At 39.1% G+C, this 21,080-nt stretch overlaps 1 protein-coding gene across 3 annotated transcripts in view; it reads left to right on the top strand.

Moving 5' to 3' along the window:
• Positions 1 to 21,080, top strand: part of stau2 (staufen double-stranded RNA binding protein 2) — an 83,393-nt gene that overhangs the window by 36,032 nt on the left and 26,281 nt on the right. For all 3 annotated transcript variants that reach the window (XM_044104652.1, XM_044104654.1, XM_044104653.1), the window contains exons 11-12: positions 2,056 to 2,113; positions 10,551 to 10,906. In XM_044104652.1, coding sequence (XP_043960587.1) covers positions 2,056 to 2,113; positions 10,551 to 10,906 — 414 coding nt within the window. The remainder of the gene's footprint in view (positions 1 to 2,055; positions 2,114 to 10,550; positions 10,907 to 21,080) is intronic.

Here is a 21,080-nt window from a genome sequence, read left to right as displayed (position 1 = left end):
GTCTTATTTCTTCAGCAAAGTGTAGCCATACCAACACTGAGTCTACTCCACTGATTTATCACTGGTCTCAGTGCTGCTGACCTATTACATAACACCTTCAGCTCCTCTGAACCAGGCGTTTTGCAAGCGACCATTGATCACCCTCATCTCTATGCGGCTCATCGGTTTTTAAGCTTGAGAGAACAGAATCTGATAGAGATTACGTTACGTAACCGAGCTTTCTGTTGAATTTTAATTGTCCACCAGACATTGCGCAAGTAGAACAGCAACATTGTGACCAGCAGCAGGTGTGGGGGGGAAAAGTATTCTCCTGTTATAAAAGCACGGTTTTGTGTATGCTGCTTTTAACATTCTGTCTGATGTTGATCTGTTGGACAAAGAAAATTATGGCTAGCAAGGACTTTTATGCAGCGCAGTTAGAGCATATCTACAACTGCTGTTTCCATTCTCCTGTGATTCAAGATAAAGCAGCAAGGTCAGGTTTAGATTGCATGAAACACTAATTTTAGTGGTAAAAGGGAGGTTTCTGCTGCATACAGTGCATCCCAGCTTAATGGAAATGGAGTTACTGCAGCCGTTTGCAGTAACTCAGTCAGTAAGGTCACTTTGACCAGATTGATTTAATTTATTCGCAACCCCGGTGAAAATCATTAAGAACATGTTAAAAAATATATATGCTCTCCAATTTTTTAGGACCTCGGGAAGAAGCACAGGCCCAAGAAAACAATTTTTATTTATTGCCCTGATGACTGACATAGCCAGTTTGGCTTCAGGAGCGATTTTCTTTTTGCTCTTTCCTGCGTTTTTAAATATTAACAAATGTCTTCATGACTTAAATGGCATGCTCTATTGTCTTTCCCATTTTAGAGAGAATTGTCTCTCTCTGTACTCTTTTCAAATTACTCTTTCTATATACTCTGGAGTTTGCAGACTTTCTGGTCAACTGACGAAAGTCAAAATCAAATGTTTCACATAGATTTATTTTATGGTTAGGGGTAATTTGTAGTTTACAGTTTGTAGTGTAGTTTACAGTTCATTTCATGCCACAACCAGATGCATGTTGCACTGCATATCTGGGCCTGAGCTGGAATTGGAGCAGGAGGTAAGCATACCGGAATATTGGGACGACTTTATCAATATCCTGTTCAGAAACCACAGAACCTTCCTTTTGACGCTTTCCACTTATCTCCCCACTTGCACCTCTGATGATGGCAGTCTTTTTCAACAAGGAAATGCAGTTTGCATTTTCACAAAATGGTTCAATAGTAGCTTCAGGAACAAAATAGACTCCCAATCTAAATCCAATCAAGCCTCTGTGTTGCTTCTCAATTTTGTTTTGTTTTTTCTGATGTTATGTCTGATTGGATTTTTTTACTCAATTTATTACAAAAAGTACAAAACATGTTGTTTTCTTTGTGAAAGAATGTCTGTTCTAAACTAAATAATAGTAAAATAGAATATATTTAATAGCCTATAGTCTCTCATCCTTCATTCTAGGAATTTGTTGGCTGATCTACTTTCCCTAAGTCTTCAGATGCCCTTGAGGCCTGTAGGTTTTGTAGAAGAGATCATCTCGGCTGTGATCACCCTCCATCTTGCTTCATCTTTTCCCTCCATCCCCTGAGAGCTTTTTTTGTTCTCCATTCCCTCTGAAGGATCTGTGGAGGGCTGTTCAGAGGCAGTGGGTTAGAGTTGTTTACAGCCATGACATCTCTTCAGCTGTTGCACGCATCAGAAAGAATTTGTTTCTGTTTCAAACACCTACTTGTGGCTGTTTGTGTTTGTGCAGGCAGATGGGCTTACCGCTGCAGTAGAAGGAACCCTTTTTCAAGTTGCTAAACAGTGACACACACACAACCCCTCTAAATAAGTAGCTGGCTTAGAGAGACAGTAGTCTCCATAGGCATCCCATCTTGTGAGCGTTTGTCTCTTTGTGGAGCAAACAGTAGGAAGGAACTTGTCTGACATGCGTGAAGAAGCTGTCTGTTCAAGAATCGACATCTCTCTTACCTCTCCTCCTCCCCCCCTTCTCTGGTTCTCTCTCCATCTCCACAGATGGACAACAAAGGCTGGAATGGACAAAAGGCGCCTTTTACCGAAGCAACGAGTAACAGTGAGTATCGGCACGTCTCTCTGTGTCTATTACCATTTCCTTCTCCTCCTACTCTTAGGCTTTTCAAAACCCCCTCCGATCTCGCAGGTGGTTTTAGCCACCGAGATGGCCCGGCGTTTAATCTCTGTGACTGGTCAATGGGCCTCTGACTGTCAGCTTAATTGGCCGTGCGTCCTCGTGGGGAGCCTGCGAATTCAGGCTCATTCACACAGGCTTACAGGGCCAACACACAGGGGCCCTCTGGGGAGTCGATCCACTACCTTCCTGAGCAAAAAACGCAGCCTTTCAGTCAGGATTAACACCCAAGCACACGCAGGTGCACCCCCACACACACTCACACACATTGTTCATCCCACTAAACAGACACAAAACGAGCATGTTGATATAAAATAAGAATTCTTATGGACAAAGATAAATCACAGGATGTTGTTAATGTATTGTACACCTGAGGCGGAATGTATGAACGTTGGTTTACAATGTTTAGGCTTAGGGTTTAAGCTACTTGAACTCACCTTTAGTGTCTTTTATTCCTCTTTATGTCTGTTTGTGAACCCTTTATGCCAAAAATATTTGACACCTGTTGATCCGAATATTACATCGGATGTTCTGTTCAACGAGATCCTGTTTTGTCTAGAATGCTAAACCGTGTTTTGGGTACATACAAAAGAAATCAGGTGCATCCTAAAAAAAAGGAAGTAATCGGTTTCATTTTATTTTCTATTTTAGATACACTAGATGTCCAAATGTATTTTGACTGTGTGCCTTTCTCACTCATATAAAACTAGACTGGCATCGCTTTGCTGCTATGACAGCTTCAGTTCTGGGGACACGCTAGACTTCCTGTGATGCCTGTCTAGAATTTTGTGGCCGACCTACTTGTTTATAAATGTTTGTACAAACAGCCTGCTTTTCTAGATGATTAACTTTCTATACCTGTAGCCATAAAATAAAGTCTTATACACCAGATTGGGTGAAAATATAGTGTATATAGAATACTTATTTATAAATACTAGCCAGTATTTAGATTGAGCTTTTGCAGCAACGCAAACTTCTAACCACACTTTGGATGTTAAAGCTGTGGTTACTTTGTTTTACACATTTAATAAAAATTCCTGAATGAATTCTATTAGTTGCCATCATTTCTCATAAAGTACCTCTCAAGCAACAACATACCTAAAGCTCTACATGACACAGGCAGTAAAAGCAGATGAAAGAACTTTTAAAACTTTTATAATCTGTTTATAAATGGCGATAAAAACTTTAATAAGACGGTGGATAGAAGTTAAAAATATACTAAAGAAAATTAAGGCATATTGAAGTTATAAGCACATATGGTTACTGAGTAAAAAATACAAAACAAAAAAAACAGTAACATTTGATCAATGATACTGAAGACTCTGCCTCCAGGTCTGGACCACAAGTTTCAGTAAGCCTGCATATTCAAGCAAATAATTGATTTGGGATTACAGAGGGTATTAAAATAGGTACCTTAGGGTGCAGCATTGTCAATAAAGGTTTGCTCACCTTGAACTTGCATCAGTGGTCAGAGAAATATCATCTAATGTAAGCCTGGAAGGTTTTCTAGGTTAAAAAATATCTTAACATTAATTGTTTTTGTTTTCTTCTTCTTCTTATTCTGAAAAGGGGCATTTTATCTGATCCCAGAAACGGAGCATCTTTGTAAGCAAGCAGGACTTAATTTTGGATGAGTTGAGATCTGTGGGAGAGCAACACAACAGCCAGCAGCAATAATAATCTTGTTCTTAAATTAAAAGTCTATGCCCCTGTATGTTTTTAAAACAATAAAAGCAAACCATTCCCATAGACATCCTGATTTAATGTCAGCAAAACAAGCTTGTAACCTTAGTACCAGATTAACTTTTTCTGATTAATAGAACGGGGGAGCCATCAGTAAACATGAAGGGTGTAATGGAATGCAGATATCATTGTTGGGTTTGTACCTTGGTTGGTTTGTACTCATGGGTCAGTATGTTTTTGATTTGCTTCAATAAGCGACATACATTATGCAATATTTACAAATACCAAATGTAGCTGAGCTAATATCTTCATAACTTAAGCCTTTCCCCGTTAAATTTAGCTAAAACATTAGTTTGCAGTTGATAAATTAACACAGATGCAATATAAGACAAACATTATTGAAATATTTTTTTTGTTTTTGTTTTTTTGCACAAAATAATTCACTAATGTTATAATTTACTTAGGTATGTAAAGTCCCAGATGAATATTGTTTAATTCATCTGGGATTAAACAATACGTTCCCTTTAAACGAGTACGTTTAAAGGGAAATGAAAGAGATGCAGTTTTATAGTAACGGCTTTTTTCCCCCCTCGTCTGTATGTTGTTAAGAAAATATCATTTAAAAACCTCTAATTTTATTTCTTGGTTTCCTATTTTGTGTTTTTGTTGTTGTTTTAAACTCCAAGCTGGCCATTGTCTGGTGGAGAATGTCAGATTTATTGAAGGTGAAACATTTTATACAAAAATAGTCAGTGTCCTACATTATCCTGAATTAGCCTGCTATGCACTGAGCCTGATGGGTTGTGACAAACCCCTTCTGATAAAAGGTCATGACATTTTTACTCTGATACCAGAAAAGTTAATGCCAGGAGCTTAGAAAGAAGCTGTTCTGGGGACGAGTGAACAAGGCTGAGAGATTGTAAAGGCTTACATTTGACCAAAGTCAAATGTAAACTTTCTGCTGTCCTTTGACATAGTGCATCCAATATTATCTTTGAGAATAGAATTGATTGTATCTTACAGGGTCTTAAAAACAAATCTGCACATTGATTCTATTTTTTTCGACTTGAAATACAGAATTTGGATGAGAACATGAACCTCTCCCATACCACCCTCATGCCTTAATTTAGTCCAATCTTGTGAAAGATGCATCATCTTCATGTTTAGAGATTGATGATTATGCTCTCGGATGAAGTGTTTCAGTGTTTATGGTTTCTATGGTAACTCAGGATGCAGGAGTTTCCCAATACCTCCAGAGTAGAACCCCTGGGGAAATGTCTTCCTTATTTGGAGATCGTTTCTGCTGTTGGCATTGAGTGCGCCGCTGGTCCGCTGCCATTCTCGGTTTATCTCACGCGCCGCGCATGAGGCTTAACTATCTGCTAATCAGCTCTTAAAAATGCCTGATCCTCACAACACTCACATGACGCTAATGTCTGGATAATGTTTTTGCATAAACACCATTTACAACTCATTCAAACAAATACAGCTGGTCTCAGTTTTCTGTGTGTGCCTGCAGTTGGTGAATGGAAGATGTTTCTGATTTCTCCTTCTGTGCTGATTGGCTGAACACTTTTTGGTTGAAAAGTGTTGCAACGGACTTGGCTGGGAAGAGGACTTTACAGCTTTTACACCCAAAAATTAGATTAATACTCTTTATTGATAACAGTAACATATCCATGGTAGAAGCAAAGTGCACATTGTGCAGCAGTGGGAAATAAGTATTTGATACACCACCAGTTTCTCAAGTATTCACACTTACAATGAATGGAGAGGTTTGTAATTTTCATCATAGGTACATCTCAAATATGAGAGACAGAATCTAATATAAAATCCAGAAAACCACATTGTATATTTTTAAATGATTCATGTTATTGTATGAAATAAGTATTTTATAATTCCCCACAGAGTTTCAGGTTTGTTTATTTATCTGGATCCCCATAACAACGGCTACGGTACACTTCCTGGGTCCATAAAATATATATATATATTTACTACAAAAACAGTTAAACACACCTAACAATATTAGAAACATAACATATGAATTCATAAATGCACTATTATAGGATTTTATGTAATAAAATAAAAAAGTTCTATTAGAAACATAACACATTTTCACTATTATAACACTTATGGAACCACTTTTGGGGACCCCTGCTGTGCGTTTCGGGTCATTGTCAAGCTGAACGACGCGTCACGACTCGTCTTCAGTGCTCTTACTGTAGGAAGTTGCTGCACAAAATCTCATGATGCTCCCCTCAGTTCATTGCAGTCATCCTACACTGCAGGATTTTAATCAATGACTATGTAGTGTGTTACTATGGTAACCTTTAGGACTATGGTCTGAGCTCTTCAGGTCATTGAGCAGGTCTTCCTGTGTTGACTGCACACCGTCTTAAAAAAGTGTTTTACTTGTGGATAATCTTGCTCACACTAAAATGACGAACTTCAAATTGTTTGCAAACTTCAGCCATAACTGCTTCTATAAAGTCATTGCTGATTTCTTATCTTCTTGGCACTGTGTTAGCAACGTGTTTTGTGCTCCAGATCAGCAATTAGTCAAAACGGCTGGGCCCTCTACAAGTAGTTACTCTTGGAAATGTGAATCTGGGAGTCACGTCTGTGTGAATCATTTTCATGTTCACTCTTATTTTCTGACTTAATCATCCCTGACAGCAACAGTTCAGTTGTTAGACTAATTTTTTTTCCCCCTCCGGCCTATTTCTGCTTCATTATTGCAGTGGAAACATGGTGAAATATCTTTGCTGTCGTCATTAATTTGGTTTTCCCAGGCATAAACAATAGTACCCATTAGAAAATCTTGCAGAACAAACTGGGCTAATAATGCAATTTTAGGGCTGATTAACTTTGAAAAAGTGGTCACAATGAAACTAGCAAAACACAAACCTAGCATCAGAAAGGCAATAAACCATTATAGCACCATAGTCATTGTAGAGAACCCACAATCAAACCTCATGTAATGGGAATTTTAATATCCTGGATTCGCAATGATATAATCTGATTTTCTTTAATCTTATATATTTTTTTAGCATTTGCAAAGAAATACAATAACAGTTAATATATCTACATTATATATATGTATACATATATATATATATATATATATATATATATATATATATATATATATATATATATATAGTAAAGGACTTCTGCAAATATATATTGCCTTGCAACACCCTATTCTTTTCAGATTTTGTCATTACAACTTATAATTTCAATGTATTGCTTTTCTATTAAAAAGCTGAAACATGTGGCGTACATTTGTCTTGACTCAGTAATTTGTAGGAACACCTTTTGTTGCTCTACTAGGGCTGCAAGATATACCCAATTCCATCTCAGTATCAGTTAGTTGTCATGGAGGATAAGAAAGAAACTCCAACCAAAACAACAGCATCCCCACAGCATGATGCTACCGCCACAGTGTCTCACTATGAGAGACACCAGCTTTCTTCTCCAACCGCAAGATTTATGGTGTACATCCACAACTCCTCTCCTCTAATTTAGTGGGGGAAAAACAGTGAATGTGTCATGAGCGGCTCATTTAATGTTGTATCTTTAGTACTTTCTCTCACACACATTGCGGCCACTCACAGCCTTTATTCCAGACTTTGTGTGTGTGTCTGTCCTTTGCCCCCGCGTGATCCGTGGAAGACGCAGCTCCAGCAAACAGGGTGGCTTAGAGACAGGAAGGGAGCGTAAAAAGAAAGCAGAAGAAAACGAAGTAAGAAGAGTGATTTTTCTCCCTTTTATTCCCATGGGTGCTGCAGCAGGGCTTTTCACTTGAGTTGCCACAGTTCATTTCCTGCCGCCTGTATGTGTGTTTGTGTGCGTTGTGTGCATGCGTGAACTATGTAAAGGTCTTGCTCCACACTGGTGATTTATAGCGGCGGGCTCCGGCCCTATCTGTTTTCGATCAGTCTCATGCTCGGCTCTGGCTTCCCTCCAGCACTCCCCTGGCCCACCGGACACTGAGTCTGGGTGGGACCCCCTCAGGAACAACACAGCTCTCTCTCTCTCTCTCTCTCTCTTGCTCTTTTATCCCCCTCTCCTCTTCTCAGCTTTGGCTTGTTCCCTCCAACCCCACTTTCCCTAACTTGCTCTTGCTTCGTGTACACAATTTCACAACCGCTGTCTCAACATCACGCAAAAATAAACTCCGTCACTCTTGCTTATTCGCTCGCTCTGGCTGTGTTTCTTTGTCTTGCTTCTCACGCTCACCATCTGACATCAGTTTCGAGTACTCGGAAACATACAGACGTCCTCACATTGCACACTCCTCCGTCGGTTTTCTGATGTCATGCTGGATAACGTCTGTTATTTTATTCTGCTACGTTCATTGGCAACTTTTGCTTGAATTAAAATTCTGGCCATGAACATGACCTGGGAAAGGAGGGAGAAACATCCTTAAAGTTGTGTCACGGTTGGCGATGGGGCAGTTTGTTGTAGCATGAGTAATAAGCCTTGGATTTCGTTTTCTTCTCTTTTTCGGAACGAGAGCCAGCCTCTCTTTGTGCTCGGAATGGGAATCGCTGTCAGCGCGTTCCCAGAAACCTTAGACATGAGTTTACTACAAGTGTGCAAATCTCTGCCGTTGTGCAGTGGATGGTAAATGTTAACTGAAACAGGAAGTGGCCTGTCAGTCATGGCGCTCGCTCCAGCACTTTCTCCCAGCTGTTACTCCACACACACACACACACGTGCGTGCACACGCAGAAACAAGCCCTCAGACAGACACGCAGACACAAAGACAGCTGGTCTTCCTGTCTCTGCTGACCTTGGATGGGCTCCTCGCGGAGTTTTAGCATCCACTCATCCTCACATCCTCTTTTATCATAACTACCTCACAAGCTCATCCTTGTCTGCTGTCTTCTGCCTTTGACATGCCTCACATGTTTGTTTTCAAGCTCACAGCTTTGGTGGAAGCATTAAACTCTAGGTCGTGTCCTCCTTCAGTCTTTCATGACTATCCCTTGACGGTGTTATCACTAACCAACATAAAATAGTTTCAAGTTGGATAAAGAAAACTCCTTTAGTTCAGCGAGTTGTGGCAGAGCTGTATCCCATTTAACGGAAAGTTCTGCACACAGTAAAGGGTTTGAATTTCCTGGGTCTTAATGGCTCTAAACGTTTCTTAAGAAGAATTCATCAAGGTTTTGTTGGGTTTCTGATATTGACGGAGTGTTGAACGTGGGACAGCTGATACTGCTGTTTCTCATCAGGGATGAAGTCACTGACGCTCTGTTGATATCGGTGGACGCTCTGTTTCTGTCTCTGTTTGTGTTTGAGAGTGAGAGACTTTTAACAGTCAACTTGATGTAAAAGTATAAAGATACTTTAATGGGGCTTAGACCTGCTGATGTAATACCAGCATGTCAACTGTGTTAGAAATGAGAATCTAAAAGAATTAAGTTCAACAAAATGACTTTAGTGACAAGTCCAAATAATTTTATCTCAAAATGCAGCCGACTTTTTCCGACACCATGGAGGTGTCCATGGACTTTATTTCTAATTCCAGTTATTCAAAGGTTATTAGTCACTTATGTTACAACATTCTCTTTTTGGTTGACACGGTAAAATGCTATTTTTGTCCAATCTTTTCTTGTTAAATTGTGCACAATCTAAAATCAAAATAGGTAAATTTTCTGGCCCCTAGATTTTTTTACTTTTGGATTCTAAGCCTATTGTTCTCATATTTTGTGTTTTATTATGTACAAAATATGGACATGACATAAGAACATTATATTTTTTGAGCATTATTAATCACAAAGTGTGACTTGAAAGATCTATATTTAGCTTTCACCCATGTTGTTAGCAGATCTAAGATGTTTTTCTAGATGCAAACATTTTTCCAGGCGCTTGTTGAGTAGCTGTGGGTTTGTTTACGACTGAGTGACTGAGGAATCTGTTTAGACATGATTTCAACACATTCGTAACAATAAAAGTTACTAGAACCAAGTTTGCCATCTTATTGAGTAATTCCATAAAACAGCAAATCAAGAAATATTTAGATTGCCATTATAAAGTCAAACAGAAGCAAAGCAGTGAGGTGTTGCATTCACTTTGACTTGTGTTTCACTGCACACTGAATGTTGGTGTCGATTCTCAGTCACCTACAAACAGGACGATCCTAAGTAGAAGTCCAGTTTCCTTCCTCTCTTAGGATTGCAGAAGGAATAAATCAATGATGCTCTAAAAAAAAGTGGGGTTCTATTTACAGGGTAATAATTGGAGTTTCTTAAAATATAAAATTTTTTATTTTCTTTGTTGACACATTTTCTTTGTCTTTGTCCTCTTTTCGTATTGTCTTGTCTCTGATGTCCTATGCTATCTTGAAGCCAGCATGTGTTTTTTAATCTCTTTTCTGCGGTCATATAAAATATTGACAAACAATATAATAATGCGAATGAGCAATATCTCATCTGATACATTTAAAAAAAATTTTTTTTTTTTTAAATAAAGGTTTTTAAAGCTGTTGCTAAGAAACTTTGAAGGAAAAATCAAATTTTTCAAGAAAAAAGTCTGAAGTATTTTCTCTGTGTGAACAGTACATGTTTTCCCGGTTACCAATTACTTGTTGGTAGACATCTTTTGACCTCTTTTGTCAATCCATGCAGTTGTTCTTTACAATTGTTCTTGTTCAATTTCATTCCTCCAGCCCAGAAGGGTCTGCTCCACCTCAGCCCCGACGTCTACCAGGAGATGGAAGCCAGCAGGAAGCAGAGTGGCAGCATACCGGTCACCGGCAGCAGCAGCACCATCGGAGGGTCCATCAATTACGTTGCATCCAAAGACTCGGGGTCCTGCTCTGCCCCTCTGCCCCCAGGACATTCTCCATATTGCTCGTCCTCCTCACCCAGCCCCACTGCTACCATGGCCAGAGAGCTGCTGCTTAATGGCCAGTCACCTCCAGCAGATGGGTCGCTGCCCGTAAAGGGGAAGAACCTGGCCTGCAGTGTTTCTGTGCAGCCGGCGCAGCAGCTGGATTACCTGGCTCACCTCCAGGACTTCCAGGTAGGATTCAGAGATGTGGCACCAAGGCGTCTTTAAATTTCTCCTCTGAATTTCTGTCCCTGAAGTTTACGTGTCGCTGCTGCGGTGCTCAGGGAGGATAAGTATACAAAAGACACAAGTACTTCACGATACTAGTTAAACTGTGGTAAACTCCAGTCCTTGTTTGAGCTAAGCAGGCATTTTATCCGAGTGCAGACCACAAAGGAGACCGCTAAAATAAAACAAAATGTCTAACTTTGCATGAGAAATGAAAACTGCACGTCATAAATATGAGAGTCAGAGTTTGCAAAGTTAAACAAGACTAAAAGCACCCCATGCTTTTGTTGGCTCAGCTGTTTTTAAAGTAAAATAATATGTTATTTAGAACATTATTTAGGGCTTTTCATCCGTAATGCAGATTTGTGTTCCTTTGAAGTCGGAACTATCAATTCAAATCTTGACTGATTATAATTTAGTTTTTTTAAGACTTGTAATCTTGAAAGAGAAGTAAAACACTGCAGATTTTTTGATAGAGGTGCTAGAAAATGAAGGTATGACAGTATTATCACCTTTATGCATCAGAACGTCTTCTAGATCCATATCTGCTTTGTTTTTAAGTTAGCAAGCGCATCAGAGCTGTTAGTTGATGTGTTTATAGATCGCCAATTCTACTTGGGAAAGGGAAAGTGAAAGTGAGATGAAAACAATCTGATTAGAAGTTATTTAATCTGTGAATCCCTGAACAGAACCGTTCAAGGTGACACTGGCTGATTCCTCTCTGGCGAATTGATTGGTGTATCTCAAATAATTGCAACAGTGCATTCTTTGCCATATCCAACAGTGAGTTTTGGATTGTGTTTACCTTAAAAAAAACTATTACTATAAAGTATAATAAAACATTTTATGTTATTATTTGCAGTATTTTATGATTGTTTGTTGTTGAGATGTCAGTGTGTTTAGAACAGGGGCCTCAAACTCCAGTCCTCAAGGGCCCCAGTCCTCAAGGGCCGCTGTCCTGCAACTTTTAGATGTGCCTCTGCTGCACCACACCTAGAATAATTAGGTCATTAGCAAGGCTCTGGAGAACTGATCTACACAAGGAGGAGGTAATTAAGCTTTTTCATTCCAGTGTTTTTGTACCTTTGGCACATCTAAAAACTGCAGGACAGCGGCTCTCGAGGACTGGAGTTTTGTAGTAGAGTGAAAGCACAATCAGTTCTCATTAGCAGACCCGGATAGAATGCACCAGCTTCACAGGTGGGTTTGTCAGTACCAAACCGGACACATTCACACACCCTCTCCCAGGTCTGTGTGTGTGTGTGTGTGTGGGGGGGGGGATCTGTTGTCTGTTTCAATCTGTACATACCTGCGTGCTGATACCAGCGCCTGCTCATTTAAGCCGCAGATGCTTTTTATCAGTTTGAGCTAAAACATTTTATCTTAACCTGCTGAGGGTTCCTTTGAAAGGCCTTTGTTATTGCTCTTAGCCTTCCTGTGTGGATGTAACCTGAGAGAGCTCTGCCGCCTGGCCAATCACACACACACACACACGCACACACACACACACACATTCACACAGCAGGTCCTGTTTAGTGGAAACGGATGAGCCGGGCAAAGCTTGCCTGTAAATTTGGCATTCTTGTAGTTTCCTAAACATATTTACTGTAACATATTACATAGTTGTGTGCTTTTGCTTGTAAATGCTTGCAGACATTTCTGGGAGTAAAAACACAAACAAGCATCGGTTTACGTGCTGATCCCCTCGTGTTTCTTAAGCAAAGAATTCAGGCAGTAATTGAGACATGCTGACAATGTGTGTTCCTTTGAGAGGATGTTTCATATCTTCTGGGTTTGTAATGAAAACCTCTGCTTGCTTACAGAGCTGTGTTGAGCAAACCTCCTAAGCTTTACTTACATGTCGCTGGACAAAACTGATTATTAATATTTAGCCAAAATCCCGTCATTTGATTCTTTGTGTTAAAGTGCCTTTCTATTTACACGGTCTAATCGATTTTTGAAATTCGATAATGCTGTCATTGTTGGATTAGAAATCTTGTTAATGTCATTATGTTATCCAAGTGTGCAGGTTACAGTGACTACGGTACAAGGAATTAAGGAAACTTGGCCAACACCGAGGGCGTTCTCAGGAGACAAAAGCTCAAGTCTACCTGCTAAGCCTTTTTTTGATCTAATTGGAAAACAGCCACAGGGGGAAATTCGGACCGGCTAAGCAACAGCATTTTTCTGGTGGTAGCTTGGAGTGTAGATGTTGGCACCTGTTGCAGAGTTTTTGTTTGTCCTAATAATTTGGTCGCTGTGTTGTTGGCACAGTGGATATGTGAGAGTGTGAAAGTAGGACAGAGACAAAAAAGAAAAAAAAAAAGCTGAAAGTCAAAGACACTTAGGACAAAAAAATCTCCTTGTTTCCTGTAGTTCCTCGTCTTTTTTTTTAGGTTTTGCTTTTTATCCATTTTGTTGCCACAGATTTACCTGTCATAAATCATAAATTATCTGAATTTTATTTGTTTTCCCATTGACACTACATTCTTGAAATGTTGATTCAATTTTTCTGCGTGTTGTTTCTCGTCACAGTGACATCTATTTTTGTGAAAAGAATTATGCTGCCACCCATTCTCTTCCCAATCGACATGGTGTACTCAAAATTGGATGGTGTTTACAGCCCTTCAAGTTTCCTACTTTTTTACTCTATAAATATAACATGATCATCCCAAACAAAAACTGCAATTTATCTTTTTTATGTTGCTTGTGAAGTAATGGCCTCTTCCTTGCTGAGTGGCCCATTTGTCCTGACAGAACTGGTGCAACTAAACCGGATTTTCAAATTTGGGTCGGTGATGGCCTCCCTACAACATTGACTGTGTTCCTTAAGCCACTAATGATTTCATTTCTGGGGTTAATAATGCACAATTCACTCCAAAAATACGTTCTTTTGTGTCTTGGTTGGATATAGCCATAGAGTTTGTGATGGTATCGTCATGTTTGTGTTAAATTTTGTGCCACTCTTGTCAAGAAGTTAAGGTCCACAATTCCCTTCCTGCTTTCATGCCTGGTTTCTTTGGATTTTACCCACAATTGCCACAGAAGGAAGCAGTGTGTTTGAGGTGTTGCGTTAAAATACCCACCCAGGTGTGCCTCGTTTTAACTCCGATGTTGTGAGTCAAAGGCTTGCGTAGCCATGATGTCATCACCTGTGCTTTCCCAAATAATTTAAAGCATACTAAACTTAGTGTAAGAATATAAAATAAAAAAATTATAGCTCATTATTCTGGCGTCTTGCAGGAAAAAATTATTTTAGTCATTCTAACTGTATTGAAAAAGAAAAAAAAAAAAGTTGAATATGATTTAAGGTCAGAAAATAAGAAAGAAAAGTTCCTGTTTTCATAGAATAAAAATTTGGTTTCAACAGATGATGTGAATTACATCTACTTGCATGCTTTTTCTATATGTTGTAAAATAAACTGGCTCTGTTGCGTTTATAACTAAATGAGTGAACAGCATGCGCCCTTTTCCATAAGCCATATTCCCTGGTAACTGGCAGCAATAGTAGATGTGACACCTTTGTAGCCCCACTCAGAGGTTACACCACTCCTGATGCTGTTCCTAAACTGCCGTGGAAAATATGACAGAACCGCTTTGTTTATTGTTTCATTTTGACCAGCCTGTCAGGTTTTATTATCAACATTGGGCATTAGATCTTTACTCTAAAAACTGAGGTAATAATAAAGATTCAGTGGCACAGAATCTTTGAAGACTGAGGGTGGAAAAGAAACCTCTCAATGTTCTCTAGAGTTAGAGGGAATAGATCAACCTACTCTATTCAACATTCCACGTCATGTTTAAAGAGATTAATCCTCTTCGCTGTTTTATAGTCTCCCTCTATCCAAAACAACCAATCCAAGATGCTAATCAGTCGAGATTCATTTAGTGAGGTTGTGGTGAGCTTAACGTTGGAGACGGATTTAGAGACAAAGCAGGGATGTACTCTTTGCTGTACTGAAATCAGAACTTGATGTTGGAAATCCCATGTTAATGAAAACACTATCCTTGCCGGGTGGCGGGTGTTGATATCCATTCACTCCAGTTCCCAGGATTTCTCACACTTTCACACTGTTTGTTCTTCCCTCTCCCCGCTTCCTCCTTTGGCCGTGTAGAAAAACCACATCAAGCGGCGCTGACTACACCTAGTACACTGCCTGGCAGTTTCTGGGCTTACACAAAACACACCCTTTTTTTTTTTTTTTCCACCTTCTTTTCTCCCTCCCTGATCTCCACTGCTCACTCTCTTGTCTCTCTTATCGAGATCAAATGCATGATCTGCTGCAAGCGTTCAAAGACCAACAGTTTGCTCCCAATCTCCGTGTCATCATTTCATTCCTCCGCTCTCTGTTTACTCTGGGATTTGCTTTAGAAAATACATTTTGGGGTGGCTAATCCCACCATGCTTTATTTCTGCGGCCCCGGTGATGGCTTCCAGCTGCAGTCTGCGGCATATTTGTGTGAAGAGCAATCTTCGAAAACAAGTTTTGTCTGTGGTATAAATCAGACTGCTAATGCTCTGCTGGCTCGGCGCACAGTCTCTGCTCACATGGTGGCCCTCCGTGTGCGTGTTGACGCGCATGCCTGCGTCTGCGTGCGTTTAGCAAAACTCGGCAGTGATGTTTTTGCGCCTCAATCAAGTTCATTTGCGAACCTTTAAATCAAGTACCCTCAAGTGCCAGCGCTGCATTTTTGCTAATTTGAATATGCAGCATAATCACTTTTCCTCGCCTTTCTTCTCGCGTGTTTTGATAGTATTGATCATATTTCATTGAATTCCTGACATTTGGCAGCAATGGCAGTTGTGTGCCACCGCAGGCTCGGCATGTAGAGATGGAGGGTGTGTTCACCCTGGCACTTTGTTTGGAATCTGAAACAATACTTTTCATTATCCTCATGCAAGTTTCTCAGAAAAACTCTAGGCCAGCATTTTTTCCTCTAGTTTTAAGTCATTCTGTACTCAATGAGCTCTTGTCACAAGACAAGTTTCTAAGCGATCCCATGACTATAAACATAAAAACACAAATTTGTCCTGTTGTCTTTGACTAAACCTTCACGGATGTTTGATTTTTGCCTGCAGGATCTACCCAAAACACTATTATTATACTATGTCAGTAAAAAGGAACCATTCGTCTTGAAATCATACAGCAAATACTAGCTTAAATATCATTAAATGTTTCTGTGCCAGTACCAAATATGATACTTTATTTATAGGGGGATAATTTACGGGACAGTGCATACCCATCAATGTTCCTGTGAAAACAGTTTCCCAAAAATAATTTGTTAAACTTGTGCAGCTCGCACTTCTATTTAAAACCGAAATAAATCTCTTTTGAAATGCGAACATTCGCAACAAGATGTTACGAGAATGTAGCCGAGTTTATTTTGAACCGACATTCTAATTTTTATAAAGACTTTAATGGTGAGTGCATTTCAGGAGGAGCACCTTTGTTTGGCCTCCACATCCTGCTATTCCTGGAAGTCCAGAGAATATCAACAGTCCACTCAAAACCTCTTGACTCCAACGAAGTGGCTTATTTTGGAGCCTAATTGATCTGTACTAGATTCTCTCTGTACAGGCTTGACAACTATGAAGTCAATGTTATTTCCTACTAGGTGCACGTTGTGAAATCCTCGTATTTAAGTAAGCAACTAATGCAACAGCCCTCCAGTTCAGTGTTTGTTTTAGAGAATACTCTTACAGCTTTGTGAAACTTCATCCTCGGGATCTGTGTGGGCTTCTCTCGCTGCTCCCCAACATTTCATTTCTGATTTTAAATTTTGAGTTTTGACCTACCTAATTGTTTATGTAACATAGATTTTGCCAAGCTTCATAAACAGTGACTGTGTTTTTTTTTTTGGTTTGTGCATGTTTACATTTGCTTGAATGAAGAGGGCCATTGGAAGATGAGCCATCCAGCTTTAGAAGCCAGATGTCAGAGGTCGCTCCACATTAGTGCCGCTGATCAATTGCAGGCCTTGCATAACTCTCCTGCTTCTTTGTCTCCAAAGGAAGTGGATTAGAGGCTGTGTTTTGTGATGGGACCAGGGATGATTAGTCGGGCCTGTTTAGAATGCATCCGCTCGCAGATGCACTCAAAACAGGCCGGCTGGCATTGGAGAATGGGCTGCTTGTTTTTAAGACGCTCGTTATTTCAGCTTCCGCCAAATCATTACAAATAAAATGATCCTGTAGACGCTGACGGGTCAGTCAACTTTGTTTCCTGCCTTCAGTTAAGAGTTGGTGGTTAAATCCTCAAAGCGGTCAGACATATTGACTGTTTTGTCCCAAAAAATTAATTAATCAATTAATTTTTTAAAAAGCCATCAGGATAGTAGAACCCATGGGTGATTGTTGGTGACCTACCAGTTTTCACTTATTTCTGGACCTCATCATGTTTACCATTCTGTTTTTGACAGAAATCAAGTGGAGTGAGAAAGAAGTGGGAGAAATCTATAAAATGTACAATGCAAGATTTACGTAAACTCTAGTATTCAATGCTCTTTGCGGTCAAATTCTGAAGATGTAGAAAATAATTACAAGTCAAAAAATATAAGTAGATTAGTCAATATTTACTAATTGACTAATTCACTCTAAAATGGCTCGGAATGAAAGCTAAACATTTTATCTGTTCTACAAGCATAAAGTTAGCCTGCTTTATTTGTTCCTAAATCTGTTTTGATTGACCAGTGTGCTAGAGATGAGTTTAAATCTTCATTGAGGGGAAAGAGGTGAATATAAATTCTTCAATTTTTCTTAAATTGACCAGAACTACTGGCATTAAAACATCCCCCTGGTATTATTCTCCCGTCACCTTTTTTAGCAATGATAAAGAAAATAGGATTAATTGAAGAATTATTTTCTTGCCTTTTGGTGGAGAATTCAGTACTGATTGTTTTGAAACTTTACCGGAACATTTTGATAGAACTTCTTCTTAAAATACGTACATGCAGAGTAAAACCAAAAGGAATCTCCTAGAAAGGAGACAAATGAAAATTTAAACTACAGGAATTAATATAACATTATTTTACATTTTATTGCTTAAGGAAAAAAGAAATCTCATTTTGTTTTATATTCTATAAAAGGGATTTTTTTGTTGTTGTTGTTGTTTGTCTAAGTTTTATTGAACAAGATTTAACTTAAAATTAAGTCTTTTAGAGAAGGTCAACTTATTTCAGCTGAACTTTTGACAGTTTGCAACAGATGACTGGAGCAAAGCGCCAACTGTTCATCATGATGACATCATGTATCAGAGTCTCCTATACAAAGAAGAACTTGAGGCCGTCACATATAAACAAACCGTCCATGCTTTTTCACCTAACTCTTTCATGCGCAGCATCTCCAAACTATCCAGTATAATTCTTTTGTTACCAAATTGTTGTATTGTCATCTTTTTCTTGTCATCTTTTTTATTTCTCTCTCCCACCTTTGCCCCTTTCTCGTTTATGTTAAACTCTGGAGAATTTATTGGAGATTACCCGTCTGGGAAGGCTTTTTTTTTTTTCCCCCCCTCCCATGGCTCACTTTACTACATTCATCAGTCATACTCATAACAGATAGTGTTCCACAGTTTATCACTGTGAGCCTGGCTCACCAGCAGGTGTGCACACACGCACGCACACATGCCAGCATGTGCTCTATGTATGCGCTGCATGTAGCATCGCACGGTTGTTCGTGTTTTCATGGAAACATATTCATATCTCTCCGTTCTCGAGTGTGAATTACGATCAGGCAGCCAGACTTCCATGTGTCTGGCTGCCTGATCATAACTCATCCGGAGAGAAAGGACGCGCACACACACACACACACACACCACTCTGGAAGCTTTCAGTCACAGATCGTATACAGCCGCTGTGTGTGCGTATTTGTGCACACAACCTCAGCATGTATAGCCATCAAATAATGGCCTTGATAAGATAAAACTTTGATGCGGTGAGGAGATTTAGGGCACTCAAAGAAAAATAAGCACACATCTGCATGCAGAGGCTTGTTTTATGACTTTCTGTGATTAGAAGACTTAAAAACGTTTCTGCCAACATAAATATGCAGACTGGGAGCCAGGACATTCATTATGCTTGAATTCAAAAGCTGATAGCTGTTTTTCCACATGCTTGTTGTTTCATTGGATCCTTTAAGGTATGTGAAATATGATTTTGCGTCATCATTTTGTGCAAAATCATATTCTCCCAGTGATGTTGAAGTTTCCTGTGCACTGTAGAAAGTCCAGGGTACAGTGCTTTTCGAAAGCAATACCTCTTTTTCACATTTCATCACATTATAACCACAAACTTTCATTGTATTTTATTGGGATTTTTAAGTAACAGACAAACACAAATGACCACATAATAAGTAGGAATACCAATGTATATATTGGCGAGGCTATCAGAACTTATTTTTCAACTTTGAGAATATGGTCACAATTTTACCTGAATAAAAATGTTAAAATTACCAAAGAAACTGTGATTTTAATTAGAAACAATATTAAATATCAGGATCCGACATAACCAGCTCATTTCATGTAGATCTTTATTTGAAATAAACAGTTGTTTGCAGGATCTTTTTAAAGTCCTCCTACTGGTAATAATGTGATGCTGATATGAAAGTATAACCTCCTCAAAATTCCTCCTTTTAATTTGTTTTATTTTTTTGTGTTGGAGTCCTCATAAAATTAATTATTTTTCCTCTTAATACTATGACTTTATCCTTGCAATCTTATACAGGGCAATCCTGGAAGAAAATCCGCTGGAAGACGAGGGACTTTGGTGGAGGTTTAGCTTTTAGCAGGCCAGCATCATGTTAAAATACATGCAAAACAATACAGGAATGGCATAGGTCAGTGCATATGCATGTGTTAAAATGGCCCAGTCAAAGTTCAGGTCTAAATTTAATTAAGAGGTTTTGTTTGGTGATTACATACAGTACAGACCAAAAGTTTGGACACACCTTCTAATTGAATTCAATTAGAAGGTGTGTACTGTATGCTCTGCATCCAATCTTCGCTGTTTGGCAAAGAAGAACATGTGAAACATTTGGAGTCACTGGATGTCAAATCTGGTAGAGAATAACCCCAGAGTTGTTGATGATGTTGCACACCATCCTTTTTAGATTTATAGTCTTCTGAAAACCTTTTATTTCCACTAACTAATTGACTACTTTGTGTTTCTCTGTCACTTGACTTAAAATCAGTCCAAGTCTGTACATTAACACAAATGTAACACAAACTTCAACAGAAAACCTCTCTGTCCTTCAGCGCCTCCGTCTCTTGGTATTGGTTCTTCTTTCGGTCCTCATAGTTATGTGTTCTATTTATTAAGATGCCTGCAGCTGTCCTGGGCAGAAGTAGGCCAGGCAAATGCATATAAACTCATGCAAGTCCACAGGCGAACCCTGGGAGAGAGCCAGTAAGAAGTAGGGCAGGCTAAGCAGCCAGTGTTAACTAAAAGCTCTTCCATCTCAGGAGCAGCCTGTCCCAGAGGAGCAGCATGTCATAACAGTCCTGATTGCACAGCATTTAGGAATGCTTGCGGAGTTAACCTCTCAATTCAGAGGGGTCACTCACGATGCGATCTCTACCTCGGATGCCCCCTCTCAATCACACACAAAAGCACTTTCACTTGTTCTTCTGTTGCCTTTCCTGTATTCTAAATATATATATTTTTTAGCCATCCCCTCATGAAGTTGTGAAGTGAAAAAAAGCTGACAGTTAAAATCAGACAAGTGTTTGTGGTGCACTTGATATTTAATGTAATAGCATTGGAGTAAAACATAGGCCTGTCATGGTAGCAAATTTTGTTGGACCATGAATTGTCCCATTGATTATTGCAATAAACAATTATATTGTTATTTTGAGACCATTTTCAAGTAATGTACTGCTAATGGCATAATAATGCAAGTTCACCCTCTCATAGACCAAAACAAATCCTATTTTAACACAACAATTGAAAGATCTTTTAAGAATCCCAAATAAACCCCAACCAAAGAGAACAAATAAAATGGAAAACAGAAACACAATAGAAACCATGAATACGATGGTTTATGATGTCTCAAATGTGGAAACAAAATTCCCCTTCAAAAAAAATATTAATAATCAAAATGAAAATTATTGAGCTCTTTAGAATTTTTCATTCAGTCAATTAC

Source organism: Gambusia affinis, linkage group LG21 (assembly GCF_019740435.1).
Source record: "Gambusia affinis linkage group LG21, SWU_Gaff_1.0, whole genome shotgun sequence".
Lineage (NCBI taxonomy): Eukaryota > Metazoa > Chordata > Actinopteri > Cyprinodontiformes > Poeciliidae > Gambusia > Gambusia affinis.
Note: the sequence above shows the minus strand (reverse complement) of the source record. Positions and strands in the feature narration are given on the sequence as shown.